This window comes from Mirounga leonina, unplaced genomic scaffold, assembly GCF_011800145.1.
Source record: "Mirounga leonina isolate KUSES-001 unplaced genomic scaffold, KU_Mleo_1.0 Mir_180, whole genome shotgun sequence".
NCBI classification, from domain to species: Eukaryota; Metazoa; Chordata; class Mammalia; order Carnivora; family Phocidae; genus Mirounga; species Mirounga leonina.
Genome location: NW_023270469.1, coordinates 35,411,244 through 35,430,855, shown reverse-complemented (window position 1 = coordinate 35,430,855; position 19,612 = coordinate 35,411,244). Strand labels below are relative to the sequence as shown.

Sequence of the window (19,612 nt, the reverse complement as noted above, 5' to 3'; positions counted from 1 at the left end):
TAATACTCGATGGCTTGGTCACTGTATACATAGAAGATATACATCCCTACCTTGATCCTTATCCTCTTATTTCTGATTATCTACTGGTAGGGCCTAGCTTTCATTTTGTTGACTTGAATGATAGGAAGGGCTATGTATTTGTTTGTGGGGTATTTGCAGGCCCCTTGGGGGTGGGTTGGTGTGCAAAGCTGTATTAGCCCTCTAGCATAGCACTGTCCAATGAACTTTTTGTGATGATGGAAATGTTCTGCATTAATGTGTTAAACAATGTAGAATCCACTAGTCACATATGGCTACTGAGTATTTGATATATAGTCAATTTCTGAACTTTGTTTAATTGTAATTTAGTTAGTTGTCTGTAGTTAGTGGCTACCATATTGGGATAGTGTAACTTCTAGAAGTTTCTAAGATAGTGAGAGACACAGACAACTAATAAGAAAAGAAGTTATTGAAGGATAAGCACCCTGATGGGGACTCCAGAGGAAGGAATTTAAGGCATAGTTCAGAAAGGACTTTATAAAAGAAGATGTTTTTGGGAGATAGAATTTTAAGGATGAGAAGAAATTTGAAGGTGGGGAAAAGAATATGGTTCTATGTGCTTCATTAGCCAAGTGAAACAATGCAAGATCATAATGTCGCAGATATTATCATCACTTATATATTTTCAAAGGAAGAAAGGAATTAGTCCATTTACATATAGCTATGTGTTATTTTATTCACTTTCTGTTTTTATTCATCTCATACTTCCAGGGGCTAGTACACTACTTGACATATGATTGGTATCAGTAAATATTCACCAAATTGAATTGAACAGGCCCTGAAAAAGGAGATGGATTTTTTTTTTTTGGTCCTTGTACCTTGTTAGATCATTTAGTATTTACTTAGTATTCTAAAATGGTTAAACTTTATATGCAGTTAATAAGTACAAGTATGTCCTATGTTTTCTTGGAATTTGTGCCTTGGTAAGGAGAATATATGTGGCAAAGGAAATGAAAGACCCGTTGATAGGAACATAGGTTACAATTTGTGATCCTTAGAGAAAGAAATAGCATTTGAAGTTTTGAACACTTAACTGAATTAGAATGAGGTCTTTTTCACTGAGAGTCAATGGAAGCATTTCCAAATGGCAGTACAGTGGGATGTAATCCCTGAAATCCTGTTCCACAGAGTAAACTATTAGTTGACACTAAAATAAAATGAATATAAAACAATTGCAAAAGCTGTTACTACCATATTCACAAGCTCCCTGTTATACTTGATTTGCTATTTTTGAAACATCAATTAAATATTCAACAGTCATGTTAAGTATTAAGTTAGTAGTCATATGAGTTTTGTCGGTGTTTTGTTTCTTTAGAAAAAGTAACATATCTGCTTTGCTCTGTACTTTGCCTTGATGCTAGAGCTTTCCTCATTAAAATTTTCAGAAAAATAATTTATAATTTCTAATGTTGGATGGTAATGTGAGTTAGGAGTACTATTTGAATTCTGTGTTTGATTCTAGGTCCAGCAGTTTAAGCAGGACCCACGCCCAGCAACCTGTCTTCACTCTGTTTTCAATGTGCACACGGGAGATGAGGTTCTCTCCTATGAGGAATATGGTCATCTTCAGGTAAAAGGAGAATACTATAAGTTTTCTTCTTCTCTGTGCATACTCTGTATCATAGAAGACTTGGGGCTATTTAAAAGTTTTATAAAGTAGATTTCATAAATTGTTCAAAACAGAAGTAGAAAACCAACCCTAAAATGAGGAAGTGAAATGGTAGCCACCAGGGCTGAGTTAGTTCTTGTGATTGAGCATCAAATCAGACTGAGAGGTCTTGATCTGCAAGCAGAAAAGAGCAACTGGATGGTTTATAATATCATTCCTATCTCAAAGAAGCTTGTACTTACTATCAAATTTAGAAGAATTTCAACACTTAGGAACTACGGAATAAAAGACAGTTGGCAGTGATATAGCTGCAAATCAGAAATTTTTGTTACATGACAGTTCAGTTTTGATATATCAACCTTCAACAAAGCTATAAACATACCATTAAAATGTAATTCCAAAAGGCATTTCTGGAGTCTATATATTATATTAAATTTTATACCTGGGTTAAGAATGACTGTAGGATTTTGTGTTTTGTTTTCACTTCTTTTTCTCTTACATCGTGTATGGCTTTTAGCTGGACATCCTGTTGCCTTGTTTTTAGGATACAGATATTATATATGCTATTTAATGAGTTTTCTTCCTGCTCATCATTTGGTTCTGCTATCTTTAGGACAGAATACTTATTATTCATATATTCTTTACTAAAATAAGAGTATGTCCTTTTTATAGTCCCTCTCTCTCTAGAGACCTGAAATGTCTTACTTTAGTATGACTCCTCCAGTCATAGAAAGTACAGCATCCCCATTTCTATGCAGCAGAAACTCTTACACTTATTTGTAGCCAGTTCCTTGGAGAATTAGTATATATGAATATGTAGTTGCTCACCCTTCTCCTTATAATTATAACATAATTAGGTTTTATGTACCTTTTGCTTTGACAAATATGTTTACTGTTTGAAATAGGGTTTCAGAAGATAACAGCTTATTTAAATTTTTGTATCCTGGAATTTCAGCTTAGTGCCTGCCTCATAGTAGGTTTTAAATAAATGCTGGTCGAGCTGTTATTTGGCTGTTTCTGTACAATTTGCCACTTAATGATACTTTCTCACAGAAGCATCCCTCAAGTCAGAGCAGAGGGCTCTTGGAGGTGTAGCTATAAATGGCTGTCCATAGCAGTGACATTTCTTTGAAGTCATTTCTGACAGGCCAGTGTCACTGCTGTAAGAAAATATTTGGGTGAGCCTAGCAATGGTTTGAAGCTCTTCTCTACCATGTTCTGAGAAGGGTCACTCAAAAGTTTATGTCAGTCTAAAAAAACCTAAAATCAGAATCCTGTATCTTTGTGTCTGGCTCACTTGGACCTTGACAAGACCCTGACACCCCCTGGACTTTGAATGCTGAGAAGTCAGGAGGCATCCAAGACAGCTCTGCTTCCTGAGAGAGCCACCAGCACTGCCAGGCCCTGGCGGCGGTGTTAGGTAGTTTTGCAGTACGCATCTTTGCTGCAAGAATTTTCACTGCATGTATTTTCACCGCATAACTAATTGGCTGTAAGGCAGTTTTGCTTTGAAAGATAAAATCACAAAAAATAAAAGAGGGACATTAAAAAGGATAAATTATAACATGAAAAATGAATGACAAAATTAAAAAGACTTTATTGTGAAATACAGAACACTAAATACATTTAAAGTGTGTGTAAATTCATGGCAATATTGTGCAAGTAACTGATTTTATTTTTTGGTTTTTACCTAACCATTTGTTTTCAAAGTCTTTGGTTCAGAGTAATACATTTTTCTTTTTTGCTTGTTGATTTGTCTCGTCATTTGACATTATGCTTTTTCTTTTTTCACTAATATTTCTTCCTTCATTAAGAGGGGTATCACTTTCCAAATACTAGGATGCATATTTGTAACTGAACTTTGCATTGCGTTGTGCATGCCATCTACACTGTTGTTTGTTTGTTTGTTCTTGGCATATTGTCACATATCTGTTCATAGACACTCCATAGTTCTGTGGGAAATGTGGGTTCAAACATCTGCATCATTGTATAGACCATTATGAGGGCTAAGATTTAATATAATATAGAAAGTATGAATTATGAAAAGATACTTATAAAAATATAAGATTTACATAATATAAAAGTGGGAGTTTCACATTAATGGAGAAATGAATCCAAACTGTCAAATCAAACTGTCAGCCAGTTTTTTTTTTTTTTTTAATCTTTTATGACAAAATTGCCTTATGGCCAGTTGGTGATGTGGAGAAAATGTACACACTGAAAATGTTTGTGGTTAAGTGCTTGTGGCAAAGATATCTAAGGCAAAGATGATTAGGCAAAATATCCAACACACCTGGTAGCACAGGGACACTTTGTCCAAGTCCTCTTGGGACACAGATAATTTTCTGCCCCCCACTTTTTGTCAGTTACTCAGTAAGGATTGGAAGAGAGTCAGGAAAGACATGAGCCACCAAGGCTATTAGAGGGTAATAATCTTCTGGGTTAGAATTACACCAGGAAAAAATTACATTGTGCTTCCTAGTTGATCTTAAATTATCATTTTCCTACCTAAATGAAAAATTTTAACCTGCTTCCTGTGTATTTATTTTTTGTGTAACAGCTTTATTGAGCTGTAATTAACAAAACATACAGTTCCCCTATTGAAAGTGCATAATTCAGTGGTTTTTATTATATTCACAGAGTTGTGCAACCACTATCATAGTTAATTTCAGAACATTTTCATTACCCCATAAAGAAATCTGTGCTCAGGGGTGCCTGGGTAGCTCAGTCGGTTAAGCATCTGCCTTGGGCTTGGGTCATGAACCCAGCGTCTTGGGATCGAGCCCTGCATCAGGCTCCCTGCTCAGCAGGAAGCCTGCTTTTCCCTCTTCCACTTCCCCTGCTTGTGTTCCGTCTCTCGCTGTCTCTCTCTCTGTGTCAAATAAATAAAATCTTAAAAAAAAAAAGAAATCTGTCTTCATTAATAGTCATTCCCATCTCCTTGAAAGCCCCCTGCCCTATGCGATCACCAGTCTCCTTGCCATCCTTATGAATATTCCTATTCTGTAAATTTCATATACATGGAATCATACAATATATGGTTTTTTGTGACTGGCTTTAGTCATTTAGCATATTCAAGGTTTGTCTAGGTTGTAGTATTTATCTTTCACTACTTATTTACTTAACACAATTTATACATCCCATTTAGGCTTCTGTGAGAATCTTTTTTTGTTAAAGTGGACATTATTGTCTTCATTTTTTTTTTTTTGTTTATATCATATAATGTCGATCTTTAATAGACAAACTAAAAGAAAAAAATGACTCATTTGCTTATAAAACTCATTTGTTCATAAATATATCTTATATGCTATACCATTGATTAAAATTAATATGTCCCTGCAGTTGCTTACATAAATTTTGCATTCTCTGAGAATAATACCGTTTTCAAGACGCACTGCCTATTGTTTATGGTGTTCTAGCAAAGTCCTAATCTAATGTCTTACTTGCCAAATAACTTTTTCATTTACATACATTTGAGATGAATTGACATTATATAGCTGCCTGTGGGGCAAAACTACTTCAAAGTAGAGTACTTTAGATCCAGAATTTGAAAATAAATCATAGAAAACAAATGTTATAGAAACAGTTGCTGACAGTTCTATTTGCAGCCATTTCCCTAATCAGGTATTAACCACTACAGTGAGTTTGAGGATTTTAGAGTTTTATATTCAAAGCTGGGATTTTATGATGAGCCAAATACTCAGCCCCTTTATTTCACAATAGGAAAGGCAATAGTTTTTATTTGCCACTGTTAGAGCAAATGACTTATAATTTTAGCTCTTATTTGTTATTTCCTTTAACCTTTTAATGTTGTTTGTTTTTAGATAAATGCAGTATCACTCTATCTCCTTTACCTTGTGGAAATGATTTCTTCAGGACTCCAGATTATCTATAACACTGATGAGGTATGAATCGCCCAAATTTTCTAGTACTAAATTTCATCTCTGAGAATATTTTTTTTCCTTTACTTTTTAAAACTTAGTTTTAGTTTTATGAAAATGGCTTATTCATATAATCAGATACTGGATTTTGGATGTTGGAGCAAGAGTCTTTATATTAAAGTGCAAAGTGTGCTTTATATTAAAGTACAAAGCACTTTAAAAATGAATAGAATATTTTTATATTGGTTGTAAAGCTTTACACCTATGAGAGCTCTGCTTCAGGTGATCTGAATGAAATAAAAACTTGATAACTTTCAGAAAATTTTAGTAACAATGAAAGTAAAATAGCATTTGCAGATTTTCTTGGAGTTATGTCTTTTTTGTATATCATTGCTTTTTTATAACCCATCCTTTTAAAAGTAAGAATGCTTTTATCATATTATTTTTATTGTGGGACCTCAATAAGGCTCTTGATGTTTTTAAAACATAAATACAATGTTCTTATTAGGAAATCTGAAAAGAATTTATATCCCAAAGATGAGAAGCATTCCTTTCATAGGCACTGATGCTTGAACAGACGCATAGGCACACATGCTGACACATTTCCAAATATGCCACAGTAAGAACAAAAAGTTTTTATGATTGAAATGGTACATCCAATGAGACTCCATCAAAGAGTAGGTATGCTATATATGCTTGTTATTATTTCTCTCCTGTGATCCATGCAGGGAGAACAAATGTATCATGTAATTGACACCTGATCATCATTGGACTGTAGTGAGGGTGCTGTGATACTGGTACATATAGTCTGTCCTTTAGTAGTTTACAGTCTTTTACATCCTTCCAGTTGTGCTTTTTCAATAGTAAGTGACGTCTATTTATTTATATTTAAGATTTTATTTATTTATTTGAGAGAGAGAGAGCGCACAAGTAGGGGGAGGGGCAGAGGGAGAAGGAGAAGCAGACACCCCGCTGAGCAGGGAGCCCAATGCGGGACTCAATCCCAGGACCCTGGGATCATGCCCTGAACTGAAGGCAGGCGCTTAGCTGACTGAGCCACCCAAGGCGCCCATGTAAAGTCTATTTAGATGTGCAGATAAACAGTAAAGAACAAATTAATAATACGCACTATGGTTTCTTCTGTTTGATTCATCAAAGAATTACATGTTTTTATTTCATCCAAATAGTTCTGTTTTTATAATATTGTGAAGTAGTGGTATTCAAAGATTTTGGGTAGGGGAGGGTGTGGAAGACTCCTATTTCAGACCAATTTAAGCAGCATCCTAAAGCATAAAACAAATGGAAGAAACTTAACTCTGACTAAGGAGGGGAAGACTCTCAGAACCAGCCCATTTTGCTTCTCTTAGAAACTCCAAAGCACTGGGAGAAGTATCCAGCACAACATAGTGTGATAACCATTATATTAAGCAACAGCTAACATTGACAGTTGCAAGTGACTTCCCATTACTGTTACTGATGGTGGTGAAATTGCCTTGGTTAGTGGTAGCATTGTTTTGTTTGGTATTTTATTTTCATTTTTCATTTTTAACATTTTGGTTTTTGCTTTCTGAATATCTACTATAGTTCATTTTAAATCTTCAGATGTCAACTGACAGTTTTCAAAAATGTGATACTGCTTTAACCTTTCTATTTTTTTTTGTATGATTTGAATATATTTAAGCAAGTTTGGTATTTTCTTCTTAAGCTTTATTTTCTTTTTTTTTTCTTGTTGATTTTTTTTCTAACCTTTACAGTTTTTATTTGGTAGATATAAAATTTTTATGTAGCTAATATCAATAGGCCTTTAAATGTACACCTAAAATCCTAGAATAATAAAATGTATTATTGGGGCTCACTATCTTTTTCTTTGATTTTTTTTTATATACTGTGTCAGGAATTATATGGAGAAGCAGTAATTGGGCCTGCATAGAATCTTTCAGGGAGTGAAATTCCTTTTATCTAGGTATTTCAGAGAAATGAATCCTTTGACAGCTGATATGACTTGGGACAATTTCGTTTTTTAATTATACCTTACACCCTGAATGGCAAGATCATAGTCCTGTCTCTTTTCTTTATTCCCAACCACATCACATCTCAGGGCAAACCAAAGACCTGGGAAGTAAGTGGGAATACCACTCATTTCTTTCTCTCTGTACTGTTAAATTTTTAAATTACCCAAATCCTTATCTTTTTAGGATTAAAGCATACAGAGCTCACACACACAACACACACGTGTAATATACATATTATATTGTCACACTTTGGTTTATTTTTTAATAAATCTTAATAAATTTTAATATATATGTAAAATCATATGAAAAGACGTAATTCTTTTTCTTTTTCTTTTTTTGTTAATATTAGATACACTTTAATATTGTAAAGGCCTAATTACTTTTATTAAAAATAACCATGCTTTGGTAGAACAAATTTCACAGCATGCTGTTGTGAGATAAAAAAGCTATATGCAAACAATGAATCATGGAACACCACATCAAAAACCAATGATGTACTGCAGGGTGACCAACAAATAAAATAAAATTAAAAAAGAAAAAAAAACCTTATACATCACAATTTGCAACCTGGGACTTCATCTAATAGAAAAAAATACCTCAAGAAAAACTCTTTTCAACACCATTAGAAAGACCTCTATCAGATACAGTTAACCAATTTTGTGCTACCAGATTCCATCCATGGGCTCTTGGATGCATGTATCACATCTAAAGAAAACACCAAGACTTTATTGGACCTACACACCAACCGGTGACCCAAAAGTGAGGATTTCCAGGAATGAAGCATATGACAACTAAAGAAGATAACTTTCCCACAATGACTGGAGCAGGTCTATACACCCTTATCTCACTGCTTCTTACATTTTTTTTTTCCCTCTCTCACTTAGACAATGGTCTTTTTTTTTTTTTTTTAATTTTATTATGTTACACTAGTCACCATACAATACATCATCTGTCCTTGATGTGGTGATCCACGTTCCATTGTTTTTGTATACAACCCATTGCTCCATGCAGTACATGCCCTCTTTAATACCCATCACCGGGCTAACCAATTCCCCCTCCCACCTCCTCTCTAAAACCCTGTTTGTTTCTCAGAATCCATAGTCTCTCATGGTTCATTTCTCCCTCCAATTCCCCCCTCCCTCATTTTCCCTTCCTTCTCCTAGTGTCCTTCATGCTATTCCTTATGTTCCACAAATAAGTGAAACCATATGATAATTGACTTTCTCTGCTTGACTTATTTCACTTAGCATAATCTCCTCCAGTCCCATCCATGTTGATGTAAAACTTGGGTATTCATCCTTTCTGATGGCTGAGTAATATTCCATTGTATATATGGACCACATCTTATTTATCCATTCATCTGTTGAAGGACATCACGGCTCTTTCCACAGTTTGGCTATTGCGGACCTTGCTGCTATGAACATTGGGGTGCATATGGCCCTTCTTTTCACTACATCTGTGTCTTTGGGGTAAATACCTAGTAGTGCAGTTGCTGGGTCATAGGGTAGCTCTATTTTAAAATTTTTGAGGCACCTCCACACTGTTTTCCAAAGTGGCTGAAGCAACTTGCATTCCCACCAACAGTGTAAGAGGGTTCCCCTTTCTCCACAACCTCTCCAACGTTTGTTCATTTCCTGTCCATTTTTGCCATTCTAACTGGTGTAAGGTGGTATCTCAGTGTGGATTTGATTTGAATTTCCCTGATGGCTAATGATGATGAACATTTTTTCATGTGTCTGTTATCCATTTGTATGTCATCTTCAGAGAAGTGTCTTTTCATATCTTCTGCCCATTTTTTGACTGGATTATTTGTTTTTTGGGTGTTGAGTTTGAGAAGTTCTTTATAGATCTTGGATACCAGCCCTTTATCTGTAGTGTTATTTGCAAATATCTTCTCCCATTCTGTGGGTTGCCTCTTTGTTTTGTTGACTGTTTCTTTTGCTGTGCAGAAGCTTTTTATCTTGATGAAATCCCAAAAGTTCATTTTTGCTTTTGTTTCACTAGCTTTTGGAGATGTATCTTGAAAGAAGTGGCTGTGGCCGATGTCAAAGAGGTTACTGCCTATGTTCTCCTCTAGGATTTTGATGGATTCCTGTCTCACATTGAGGTCTTTCATCCACTTTGAGTTTATCTTTGTGAATGGTGTTAGAGAATGGTCGAGTTTCATTCTTGTGCATGTGGCTGTCCAATTTTCCCAGCACCATTTATTGAAGAGACTGTCTTTTTTCCATTGCATGTTTTTTCCTGCTTTGTCGAAGATTATTTGACCGTAGAGTTGAGGGTCCATATCTGGGTTCTCTATTCTGTTCCATTGGTCTATAAGTCTGTTTTTGTGCCAGTACCATGCTGTCTGGATGATCACAGCTGTGTAATATAGCTTGAAATTGGGCAACCTGATGCCCCCAGTTTTGTTTTTCTCTTTCATCATTTCCTTGGTGATTCGGGGTCTTTTCTGATTCCATACAAATTTTAGGATTGTTTGTTCCAGCACTTTGAAAAATGTCATTGGAATTTTGATCAGGATGGCATTGAAGGTATAGCTTGCTCTGGGTAGCATAGACATTTTAACAATGTTTATTCTTCCAATCCATGAGCATGGAATATTTTTCCATCTTTTTGTGTCTTCTTCCATTTCTTTCATGAGTGTTCTGTAGTTCCTAGAGTATAGATCCTTTACCTCTTTCGTTAGGTTTATTCTGAGGTATCTTATGGTTTTTGGTGCTACTGTAAATGGAATCGTTTCTCTAATTTCTCTTTCTACAGTTGCGTTGTTAGTGTATATGAAAGCAACTGATTTCTGTGCATTGATTTTGTATCCTGCCACATTACTGAATTGCTGTATGAGTTCCAGTCATTTGGGGGTGGAGTCTTTTGGATTTTCCACCTAAAGTATCATGTCATTTGCGAAAAGAGAGTTTGACTTCTTCTTTGCCAATTTGAATACCCTTTATTTCTTTTTGTTATCTGATTGCTGTTGCTAGGACTTCTAGTACTATGTTGAACAATAGTGGTGAGAGTGGGCATCCATGATGTGTTCCCGATCTTAAGGGAAAGACTCTCAGCTTTTCCCCATTGAGAATGATGTTTGCTGTGGGTTTTTCATAGATGGATTTTATGAACTTGAGGAATGTTCCCTCTATCCCTATACTCTGAAGCTTTAATCAGGAAAGGATGTTGTATTTTGTCAAATACTTTTTCTGCATCAATTGAGAGGACCATATGGTTCTTCTCCCTCCTCTTATTAATGTGTTCAATCACATTGATTGATTTGCGAATGTTGAACCACCCTTGCATCCCGGGGATAAATCCCACTTGGTTGTGGTGGATGATCCTTTCAGTGTATTGTTGGATCCTCTTACTTAGGATTTTGTTGAGGATTTTGGAATCCATATTCATCAGGAATATCAGCCTGAAATTCTCCTTTTTGATGGGGTCTTTGCATGGTTTGGGGATTAAGGTCATGCTGGCCTCATAGAATGAGTTTGGAAGTTTTCCTTCTGTTTCTATTTTTTGAAACAGCTTCAGTAGAATAGGTATTATTTCTTCTTTGAATGTTTGGTAGAATTCCCCAGGGAATCCATCAGGTCCTGGACTCTTGTTTTTTGGGAGGTTTTTATCACTGCTTCAATCTCGTTACTGGTTATTGGCCTATTCAGGTTGTGAATTTCTTCCTGTTTCAGTCTTGGCAGCTTATAGGTTTCCAGGAAGGCCTCCATTTTATCCAGATTGCTCAGTTTGTTGGCATATAGTTGTTGGTAATAATTTCTAATAATTGTTTCTATTTCCTTGGTGTTAGTCGTGATCTCTCCCTGTTCATTCATAATTTTATTAATTTGGGTCCTTTCTCTTTTCTTTTGGATAAGTCTGGACAGTGGTTTATCAATCTTATTAATTCTTTCAAAGAACCAACTTCTAGTTTCATTGATCTGATCTACTGTGTTTCTGGTTTCTAATTCATTGATCTCTGCTCTAATCTTAATTATTTCTCTTCTAATGCGTGGCTTAGGCATCGTTTGTTGCTTTTTCTCTAGTTCTTTAAGGTGTAGAGTTAGTTGGTGAATTCAGGACTTTTCTATTTTTTTGAGGGAGGCTTGGATGGCTATGTGTTTCCCACTTAGGACTGCCTTTGCCGTGTCCCATAGGTTTTGGACTGATGTGTTTTCATTCTCATTGATTTCCATGAATTGTTTAAGTTCTTTGATTTCCTCGTTGACCCAAACATTCTTGAGCGGAGTGGTCTTTAGCTTCCAAGTGTTTGAATTTCTGCCAATTTTTTTCTTATGATTGAGTTCCAGTTTTAAAGCATTGTGTTCTGAGACTATGCAGGGAATAATCTCTGTCTTTTGGTATCTGTTGAGACCTGATTTGTGACCCAGTATGTGGTCTATTCTGGAGAAAGTTCCATGTATGCTCGAGAAGAATGAGTATTCTGTTGTTTTAGGGTGGAATGTTCTGTGTATATCTATGAGGTCCATCTGGTCCAGTGTGTCATTCAGAGCTCTTGTTTCTTTGTTGATTTTCTGCTTAGATGATCTGTCCGTTGCTGAGAGTGGAGTATTGAGGTCTCCTACAATTAACGCATTATTATCAATATGACTCTTTATTTTGGTTAACAGTTGGCTTATGTAGATGGCTGCTCCTATGTTGGGGGCATAGATATTTACAATTGTTAGATCTTCTTGTTGGATAGACCCATTAAGAATGATATAGTGTCCTTCTGTGTCTCTAATTACAGACTTTAGTTTAAAATCTAATTTGTCTGATATAAGAATTGCTACCCCAGCTTTCTTTTGAGGTCCGCTGGCATGGAAGTTGGATCTCCATCCCTTCACTTTCAGTCTGGATGTATCTTTAGGTTCAGAATGAGTCTCTTGTATACAGCATATGGATGGGTCCTGTCTTTTTATCCAGTCTGCAACCCTGTGCCAATTTATGGGAGCATTTAGGCCATTTACGTTGAGAGTGATTATTGAAAGATACGAATTTATTGTCATCATTTTGCCTGTGAAGTCCTTGTTTCTATAGATTGTAAATGTCTGTTGTATATCACTCTTGGTGTCTTTCTCCTTTTATAGAACCCCCCTTAATATTTCCTGCAGGGCCGGCTTAGTGGGCACATATTCTTTCAGTTTCTGCCGGTCTTGGAAGCTCTGCATCTCTCCATCCATTCTGAATGACAGCCTTGCCGGATAAAGTATTTTTGGTTGCATGTTCTCAGTTTGCACGTGCGACCCCGCCGCTCCGGGTTTCCATCCCAGGGGCTACCTTAAAATCCTTTCCCCGCCGCTACCGGTCTGCGAGTCTGTGCCCTGTCCCCAGTGCACGAGGCTGTCGCTCACTGGCGGTGTAGGATCCCAATGGCCAGGCTCCCTCCCGCTGCCATTTATCCTCTGATTTCTGCCCGCAGAATCATGGTTCCCTGCTTCGTACCTCGAAATGAACCGCCCGCGATATTCTGTTTGTAGAGATCCAGATCTATTTTCTTACATCTCAGGCTGATTTTTTGGGTGCTCAGAGTGGTCTGGTAGATATCCAGCTCAATTCCAGGGACCAGTTGGAATATGGTCCCCTACTCCTCTGCCATCTTTTCTCTGAAAAGATGTAATTCTTTAATAAAGAAGAGATTTTTTAGACTTTGCTAATCCCAAAATTGTAAGTTTTAAAGAGTACTTTGAAAGTGAAGATATACAAAGTTGAAATTTTGTCTTCCCTTCCTACATTTTTGTTTTGTTTTTATTTTTAATTAAGGTATTAAAATCTGTTAATTGCACGTCTTTATACATTGAGGTAGAGAAACTACCTGTATGGTTTCTAATGTTCCTTCTCTAGTGTTGTGCTGTTACAAGAATAATTTTGGTGTTATTTAATGATGGGTCATAAGTCATAGTGTCATATCATTTTAGAAAAAACTAACCTCAGATACTCTTACAATCTTAAAATTTAAGTATAAATAAGCATTAATTGGGGACAATACTTGGAATGGTGTTAAATATAGAGATTGGTAGATGTGGAAGTTCTCTTTTGATTGCTACTATTACCATGATGAAATGGAAAGCAGGAATGTCAGCTGAATATGAAAAGGAGCCAAGGAGATTAAAGGTTCAAAAGGCAGAAGGGGCGAGATAGACACATGGGCTTGTAACTTTAAATGAGAAAAAATTCCAAAAACCATTCTTTTTAATTTACATCATATGACTTTACATGATTGAAGTTGGCCTTGTGTTTCTAACTCTTAAAATTCATGCCAAAAAACAAGTAATAAAAATTACAGTTTTAAGGATTTGGGAATGCTTTTATGTCTCGAAGGATTATAATAATCTGAGATGTTGCTTAGAAAGAGTCAATGCATGGCTTCTTTGAACCAAGTCAGTTGAATTGGATTGTAGATTCTTAGCCCTCTTGTGAAATTTTACTTCAATGTGACTTAAAAATAAGTGAGTAGTCCTGTTTTAGGGGTCCCAAAGGCCACCCCTAGGTTTGATGATTCTCTGGGAGAACTCACAGGATCTGGCATGTTGTGGATAAGATTTATTGCAGTGAAAGAATAGAAAGCAAACTCAGCCAAAGTAAAAGCCACCTGAAGCAAAGCCTAGAAAAAACCAGGTGCAAGCCGCCAATAGTCCTTTCCTGATGTAGTCATACAGAACATGCTTAATTCCTCCAATTGTGACAACATGTGTGAAACTTTATCTCTACCATGCAAGCTCGTTAGGGAGTTATTGCCTAAGGTATTTATTGGGGTCTGGTCACGTAGATACCCTCTTCCTAACAGGTACCAAATTTCTAACTCTCAGGAAATCAGGTGTTCAGCCCAACATCTGTTTTGGCAAAAATATTGTTTGCATTAACAGTTTAGGCACAGTAAACCACAACTGTGGCTTAATAAATTATTCCTTCGTCGTGCGTATTTAGAAAGAATATTTCATCATGTATTATTCATCTTAATTACAAGAATTTATAGCTTATGTATAAATGATAAAAAAACTATTTCAGATGTTAGAATATTTAGTACTCTTGGTATTAGACGAATGAGCAAGCATAATAGTTCCTAACAAATCAGAGTATATATTATAATTTTTTTTTGTTTATTCCAACCCAAGTGGGAAAATTATATGTGAAAATTGAACCTAATAGCCCCTTATGTGTGAGAAATATTAGAGATTTGTGAGTACTACAATATTCTTTAGTTGTGAATGTCAAATGAGAAAATATAACTATGTCATGTTTGCTATGATGCAGCATAGTTCACCAGGTGCTTTTATTTCTTCTTTGGTACTCTTTTTCTGAGGTGTCTTGGCATCTTATGATCTTCATAGGTGTTGTTAACCAAATTTTAGTGATGACAGTTTACTTAATTACACATAAGTCAATCAGAGAAAGAGAGTTATATGATTTCACTCATATGTGGAATTTAAGAAACAAAACAGAGGAGCATAGAGAAAGGGAGGGAAAAATGAAACAAGACATAATCAGATAGGGAGAGAAACCAAAAGAGACTCTTAACTCTAGGTAACAAACAGGATTGCTGGAGGGAAGGGGTGTGGGGGGATGTGGTAACTGAGTGATGGGCATTAAGGAGGGCACCTGATGTGATGAACACTGGATATTACGTACAGCTGATGAATCCCTGAACTGTACCTCTGGAACTAATAATATACTATGTTAATTGATTGAATTTAAATTAAATAAAATTTTAAAAGCCTATTATTAAAATCATCAAGTATAACTTTTTCTTACTTTGTTTCTTTGACCTTTATTAAGCATATAATTTAAGAAAACTTAAATATTAAATCACAGTTCTTAATTCATATGCCATTTGAAGGAATAAAAAGATCCAAGTATAATAAAGTACTCATTTTACTAATCTCAACTCCCACTTACTACTGACCCATTATTGTGGGGTTTTTTTAGTTGCAGTGAATTGTATTTTATAAGAAAATTTTCTTTCAATCTAAATCCTCAAATATATTGGCATAAATTTTTTCATAATATCCTTTCATCATTTTAACAACTGTTGGTTCTCTAATGATGTAGTATTTTCAATTCCTCAATTTGATAATTTGTGACAGCTCTCTTTTCTGATTGGTCTTGCTTATAGTTTTTCAGTTTTATTAGACTTTAAAAAAAATTGTTTTCAGCGTTTTTGAGTTTCTCTACTGCTTTTTTTAAAAATTTTTTTTATTGTTATGTTAATCCCCATACATTACATCATTAGTTTTAGATGTAGTGTTCCATGATTCATTGTTTGTGCATAACACCCAGTGCTCCATGCAGAATGTGCCCTCCTCAATACCCATCAGCAGGCTAACCCATCCTCCCACCCCCCTCCCCTCTAGAACCCTCAGTTTGTTTTTCAGAGTCCATCGTCTCATGGTTCGTCTACCCCTCCGATTTCCCCCCTTTCATTCTTCCCCGCCTAGTACATTCTTTTTCTTCTTTTTTTTTTTATTAACATATATTGCATTATTTGTTTCAGAGATACAGATCTGAGATTCAGCAGTCTTGCACAATTCACAACGCTTATCAGAGCACATACCCTCTACAGTGTCTATCACCCAGTCACCCCATCCCTCCCACCCCACCCCCCTCTCCAACAACCCTTAGTTTGTTTCCTGAGATTAAGAATTCCTCATATCAGTGAGATCATATGATACATGTCTTTCTCTGTTTGACTTATTTCGCTCAGGATAATACCTTCCAGTTCCATCCACGTCATCGCAAATGGCAAGATCTCATTCCTTTTGATGGCTGCATAATATTCCATTGTGTATATATATATATATATATATATATATATATCACATCTTCTTTATCCATCTCTACTGCTTTTTGTTCCGTTCATTTTTACTGATACCTTTATTTCCCTTCTTCTACTTTCTTTATGTTTAACTTACCCTTTTTTAGGGTTTTTCTTTATATGGAAGATTAGATCATTGATTTTTTGGGTTTTCTTCTGCCTAATGTATTCATTTAGGGCTTTAAATATTCCCTGCTTAGCTTCATTCTAAAAGTTTATGTTATAATTTTATTATCATTCAGTAAAATTATTTTGCAATCACCATTATGATATTTTCTTTTACCAGTGAGTTGTTTAAAAATGTATTTCTTAATTTTTAAATTTTTGGGGATTTTCTATCTTTATAATATGACTTTTAGTTTGAATCTGCAGTGGTCAGAGAACATATCCTACACAGTTTTAGTCCTTTAAAATCTGTGAAATTTGGTGAGGAGTGAGATGGCGGGGCAGTAGGAGACCTAAATTTCTTCTAGTCCCAGGAATTCAGGTAGATAGTTATTAAACCATTCTGAGCACCTACTAACTCAACAGGAAATCAATGAAAAGTATAGGAGCAATTCTATGAACAAAAAAGTGACCATTTTCTGGAAGGTCTCTTCTGATTTGGTTAGTGTATATTTTTCTGGGCTTGTTGTAACCCTTTTAGCATTTTGTTTTCTCATTCATCTGTTGCTCTCTAGACAAAATGACAAACTGTAAAAACTCACCTCAAAGAAAAGAACAAGAGGCAGTACCAACTGCCAGGGACTTAATCAATATGGACATTACTAAGATGTTGAACTAGAGTTCAGAATGAAAATTATAAATATACTGCCTGGGTTTGAAATAAGCATGGAAGATACTAGAGAATCCCTCTCTGGAGAAATAAAAGAACTAAAATCTAGCCAAGTGGAAATCAAAAAGGCTATTAATGAGGTGCAATAAAAAATGGAGGCTCTAACTGCTAGAATAAATGAGGCAGAAGAGAGAATCAGTGATATAGAAGACCAAATGATGGAAAATAAAGAAGCTGAGGAAAAGATAAACAACTACTGTATCAGGAGGGTAGAATTTGAGAGATAAGTGATACCATAAGATGAAACAATATTAGAATAATTGGGATCCCAGAAGAAGAAAGACAGTGAAGGGCAGAAGGAATATTGGAGCAAATTATAGCAGAAAACTTCCCTAATTTGGGGAAGGAAACAGGCATCAAAATCCAGGAGGCACAGAGAACTCCCTTCAAAATCAATAAAAATAGGTCAACACCCCGACATCTAATAGTAAAACTTATAAGACTCCGAGACAAAGAGAAAATCTTGAAAGCTCCTCTGGAGAAGAGGTCTGTAATCTACAATAGTAGAAACATTAAGTTGGCAGCAGACTTATCCACAGAGACCTAGTAGGCCAGAAAGGAATGGCATGATACATTCAGAGCACTAAATGAGAAAAACAGGCAGCCAAGAATACTTTATCCAGCTATGCTGTCATTGAAAATAGAAGGAGAGATAAAAAGCCTCCAGGACAAACAAAGCTAAAAGAATTTGTGAACACCAAACTAGCCCTACAAGAAATCTTGAAAGGGGTCCTCTAAGCAAAGAGAGAGCCTAAAAGTAACATAGACCAGAAAGGAACAGAGACAATATACAGTAACAGTCACCTTACAGGCAATATAATGGCACCAAATTCATATCTTTTAGTAGTTACTCTGAATGTAAATGGACTAAATGCCCCAATCAAAAGACACAGGCTATCAGATTGGATAAAGAAACAGGACCCATCGATATGCTGTCTGCAAGAGACTCATTTTAGATCCAAACACACCTCCAGATTGAAAGTAAGGGGGTGGACAACCATGTACCATGCTAATGGACACCAAAAGAAAGCTGGGGTGGCAATCCATATATAAGACAAATTAGATTTTAAACCAAAGACTCTAATAAGAGATGAGGAAGGACACTATATCCTACTTAAAGGGTCTATTCAACAAGAAGATCTAAGAATTTTAAATACCTATGGCCCTAACTTGGGAGCAGCCAATTATATAAGGCAATTAATAACAAAATCAAAGAAACTCATCGATAATACTACAAAAATATTAGGGAACTTTAACACCTGCCGCACTAAATGGACAGCTCATGCAAGCAAAAGACCAACAAGGAAATAAAGGCTTTAAATGACACATTGGACCAGATGGATTTCACAGATACATTCAGAACATTTCATTTCAAAGCAACAGAATACACATTCTTTTCTAGTGCCCATGACTGCAGAATAGATCACTTCTTGGGTCACAAATCAGGTCTCTACTGGTACCAAAAGATTGGGATCATTCCGTACATATTTTCGGACCACAGGGCTTTGAAACTAGAATGCAATCCCAAGACGAAAGTTGGAAAGAACTCAAATACACGGAGACTAAAGAGCATCCTACTAAAGAATGAATGGGTCAACCAGGAAATTAAAGAAGAATTAAAAAAATTCATAGAAACAAATGAAAATGAAAACACAAGTGTTTAAAATCTTTGGGATGCAGCAAAGGCAGTCATAGGAGGAAACTATATAGCAATACAAGCCTTTCTCAAGAAACAAGAAAGGTCTCAAATACACAACCTAACCCTACACCTAAAGGAGCTGGAGAAAGAATCGCGAATAAAGCCTAAACCCAGCAGGAGAAGAGAAATCATAAAGATCAGAGCAGAAATCAATGAAATAGAAACCAAAAGAACGGTAGAACAGATCAATGAAACTAGGAGCCGGTTCTTTGAAAGAATTAAGAAGATTGATAAACCCCTGGCCAGACTTATCAAAAAGAAAAGAGAAATGACCCAAATCAACAAAATCATGAATGAAAGAGGAGAGATCACAACCAACACCAAGGAAATACAAACAATTATAATAATGCATTATGAGCAACTATATGCCAGCAAATTAGATAATCTGGAAGAAATGGGTGCATTCCTAGAGATTTATAAGCCACCAGAACTGAACCAAGAAGAAATAGGAAACATGACCAGACCCATAACAAGGAAATTGAAGCAGTCATCAAAAGTCTTCCAACAAACAAGAGCCGAGGGCCAGATGGCTTCCCAGGGGAATTCTACCACACATTAAAGAAGAATTAATACCTATTCTTCTGAAACTTCCAAAAAATAGAAATGGAAGGAAAACTTCCAAACTCATTTTATGAGGCCAGCATTCCCTTGATCCCAAAACCAGACAAAGACCCCATCAAAAAGGGGAATTACAGACAAATATCCCTGATGAACATGGATGCAAACATTCTCACCAAAAT

General features: G+C 35.9%; 1 protein-coding gene across 5 annotated transcripts in view; it reads left to right on the top strand.

Annotated features, from left to right (window-relative positions):
* Positions 1 to 19,612, top strand: part of PHKB (phosphorylase kinase regulatory subunit beta) — a 314,667-nt gene that overhangs the window by 86,767 nt on the left and 208,288 nt on the right. For all 5 annotated transcript variants that reach the window (XM_035025274.1, XM_035025277.1, XM_035025278.1 and 2 more), the window contains 2 exons: positions 1,502 to 1,609; positions 5,473 to 5,553. In XM_035025274.1, the coding sequence (XP_034881165.1) occupies positions 1,502 to 1,609; positions 5,473 to 5,553 (189 nt within the window). The remainder of the gene's footprint in view (positions 1 to 1,501; positions 1,610 to 5,472; positions 5,554 to 19,612) is intronic.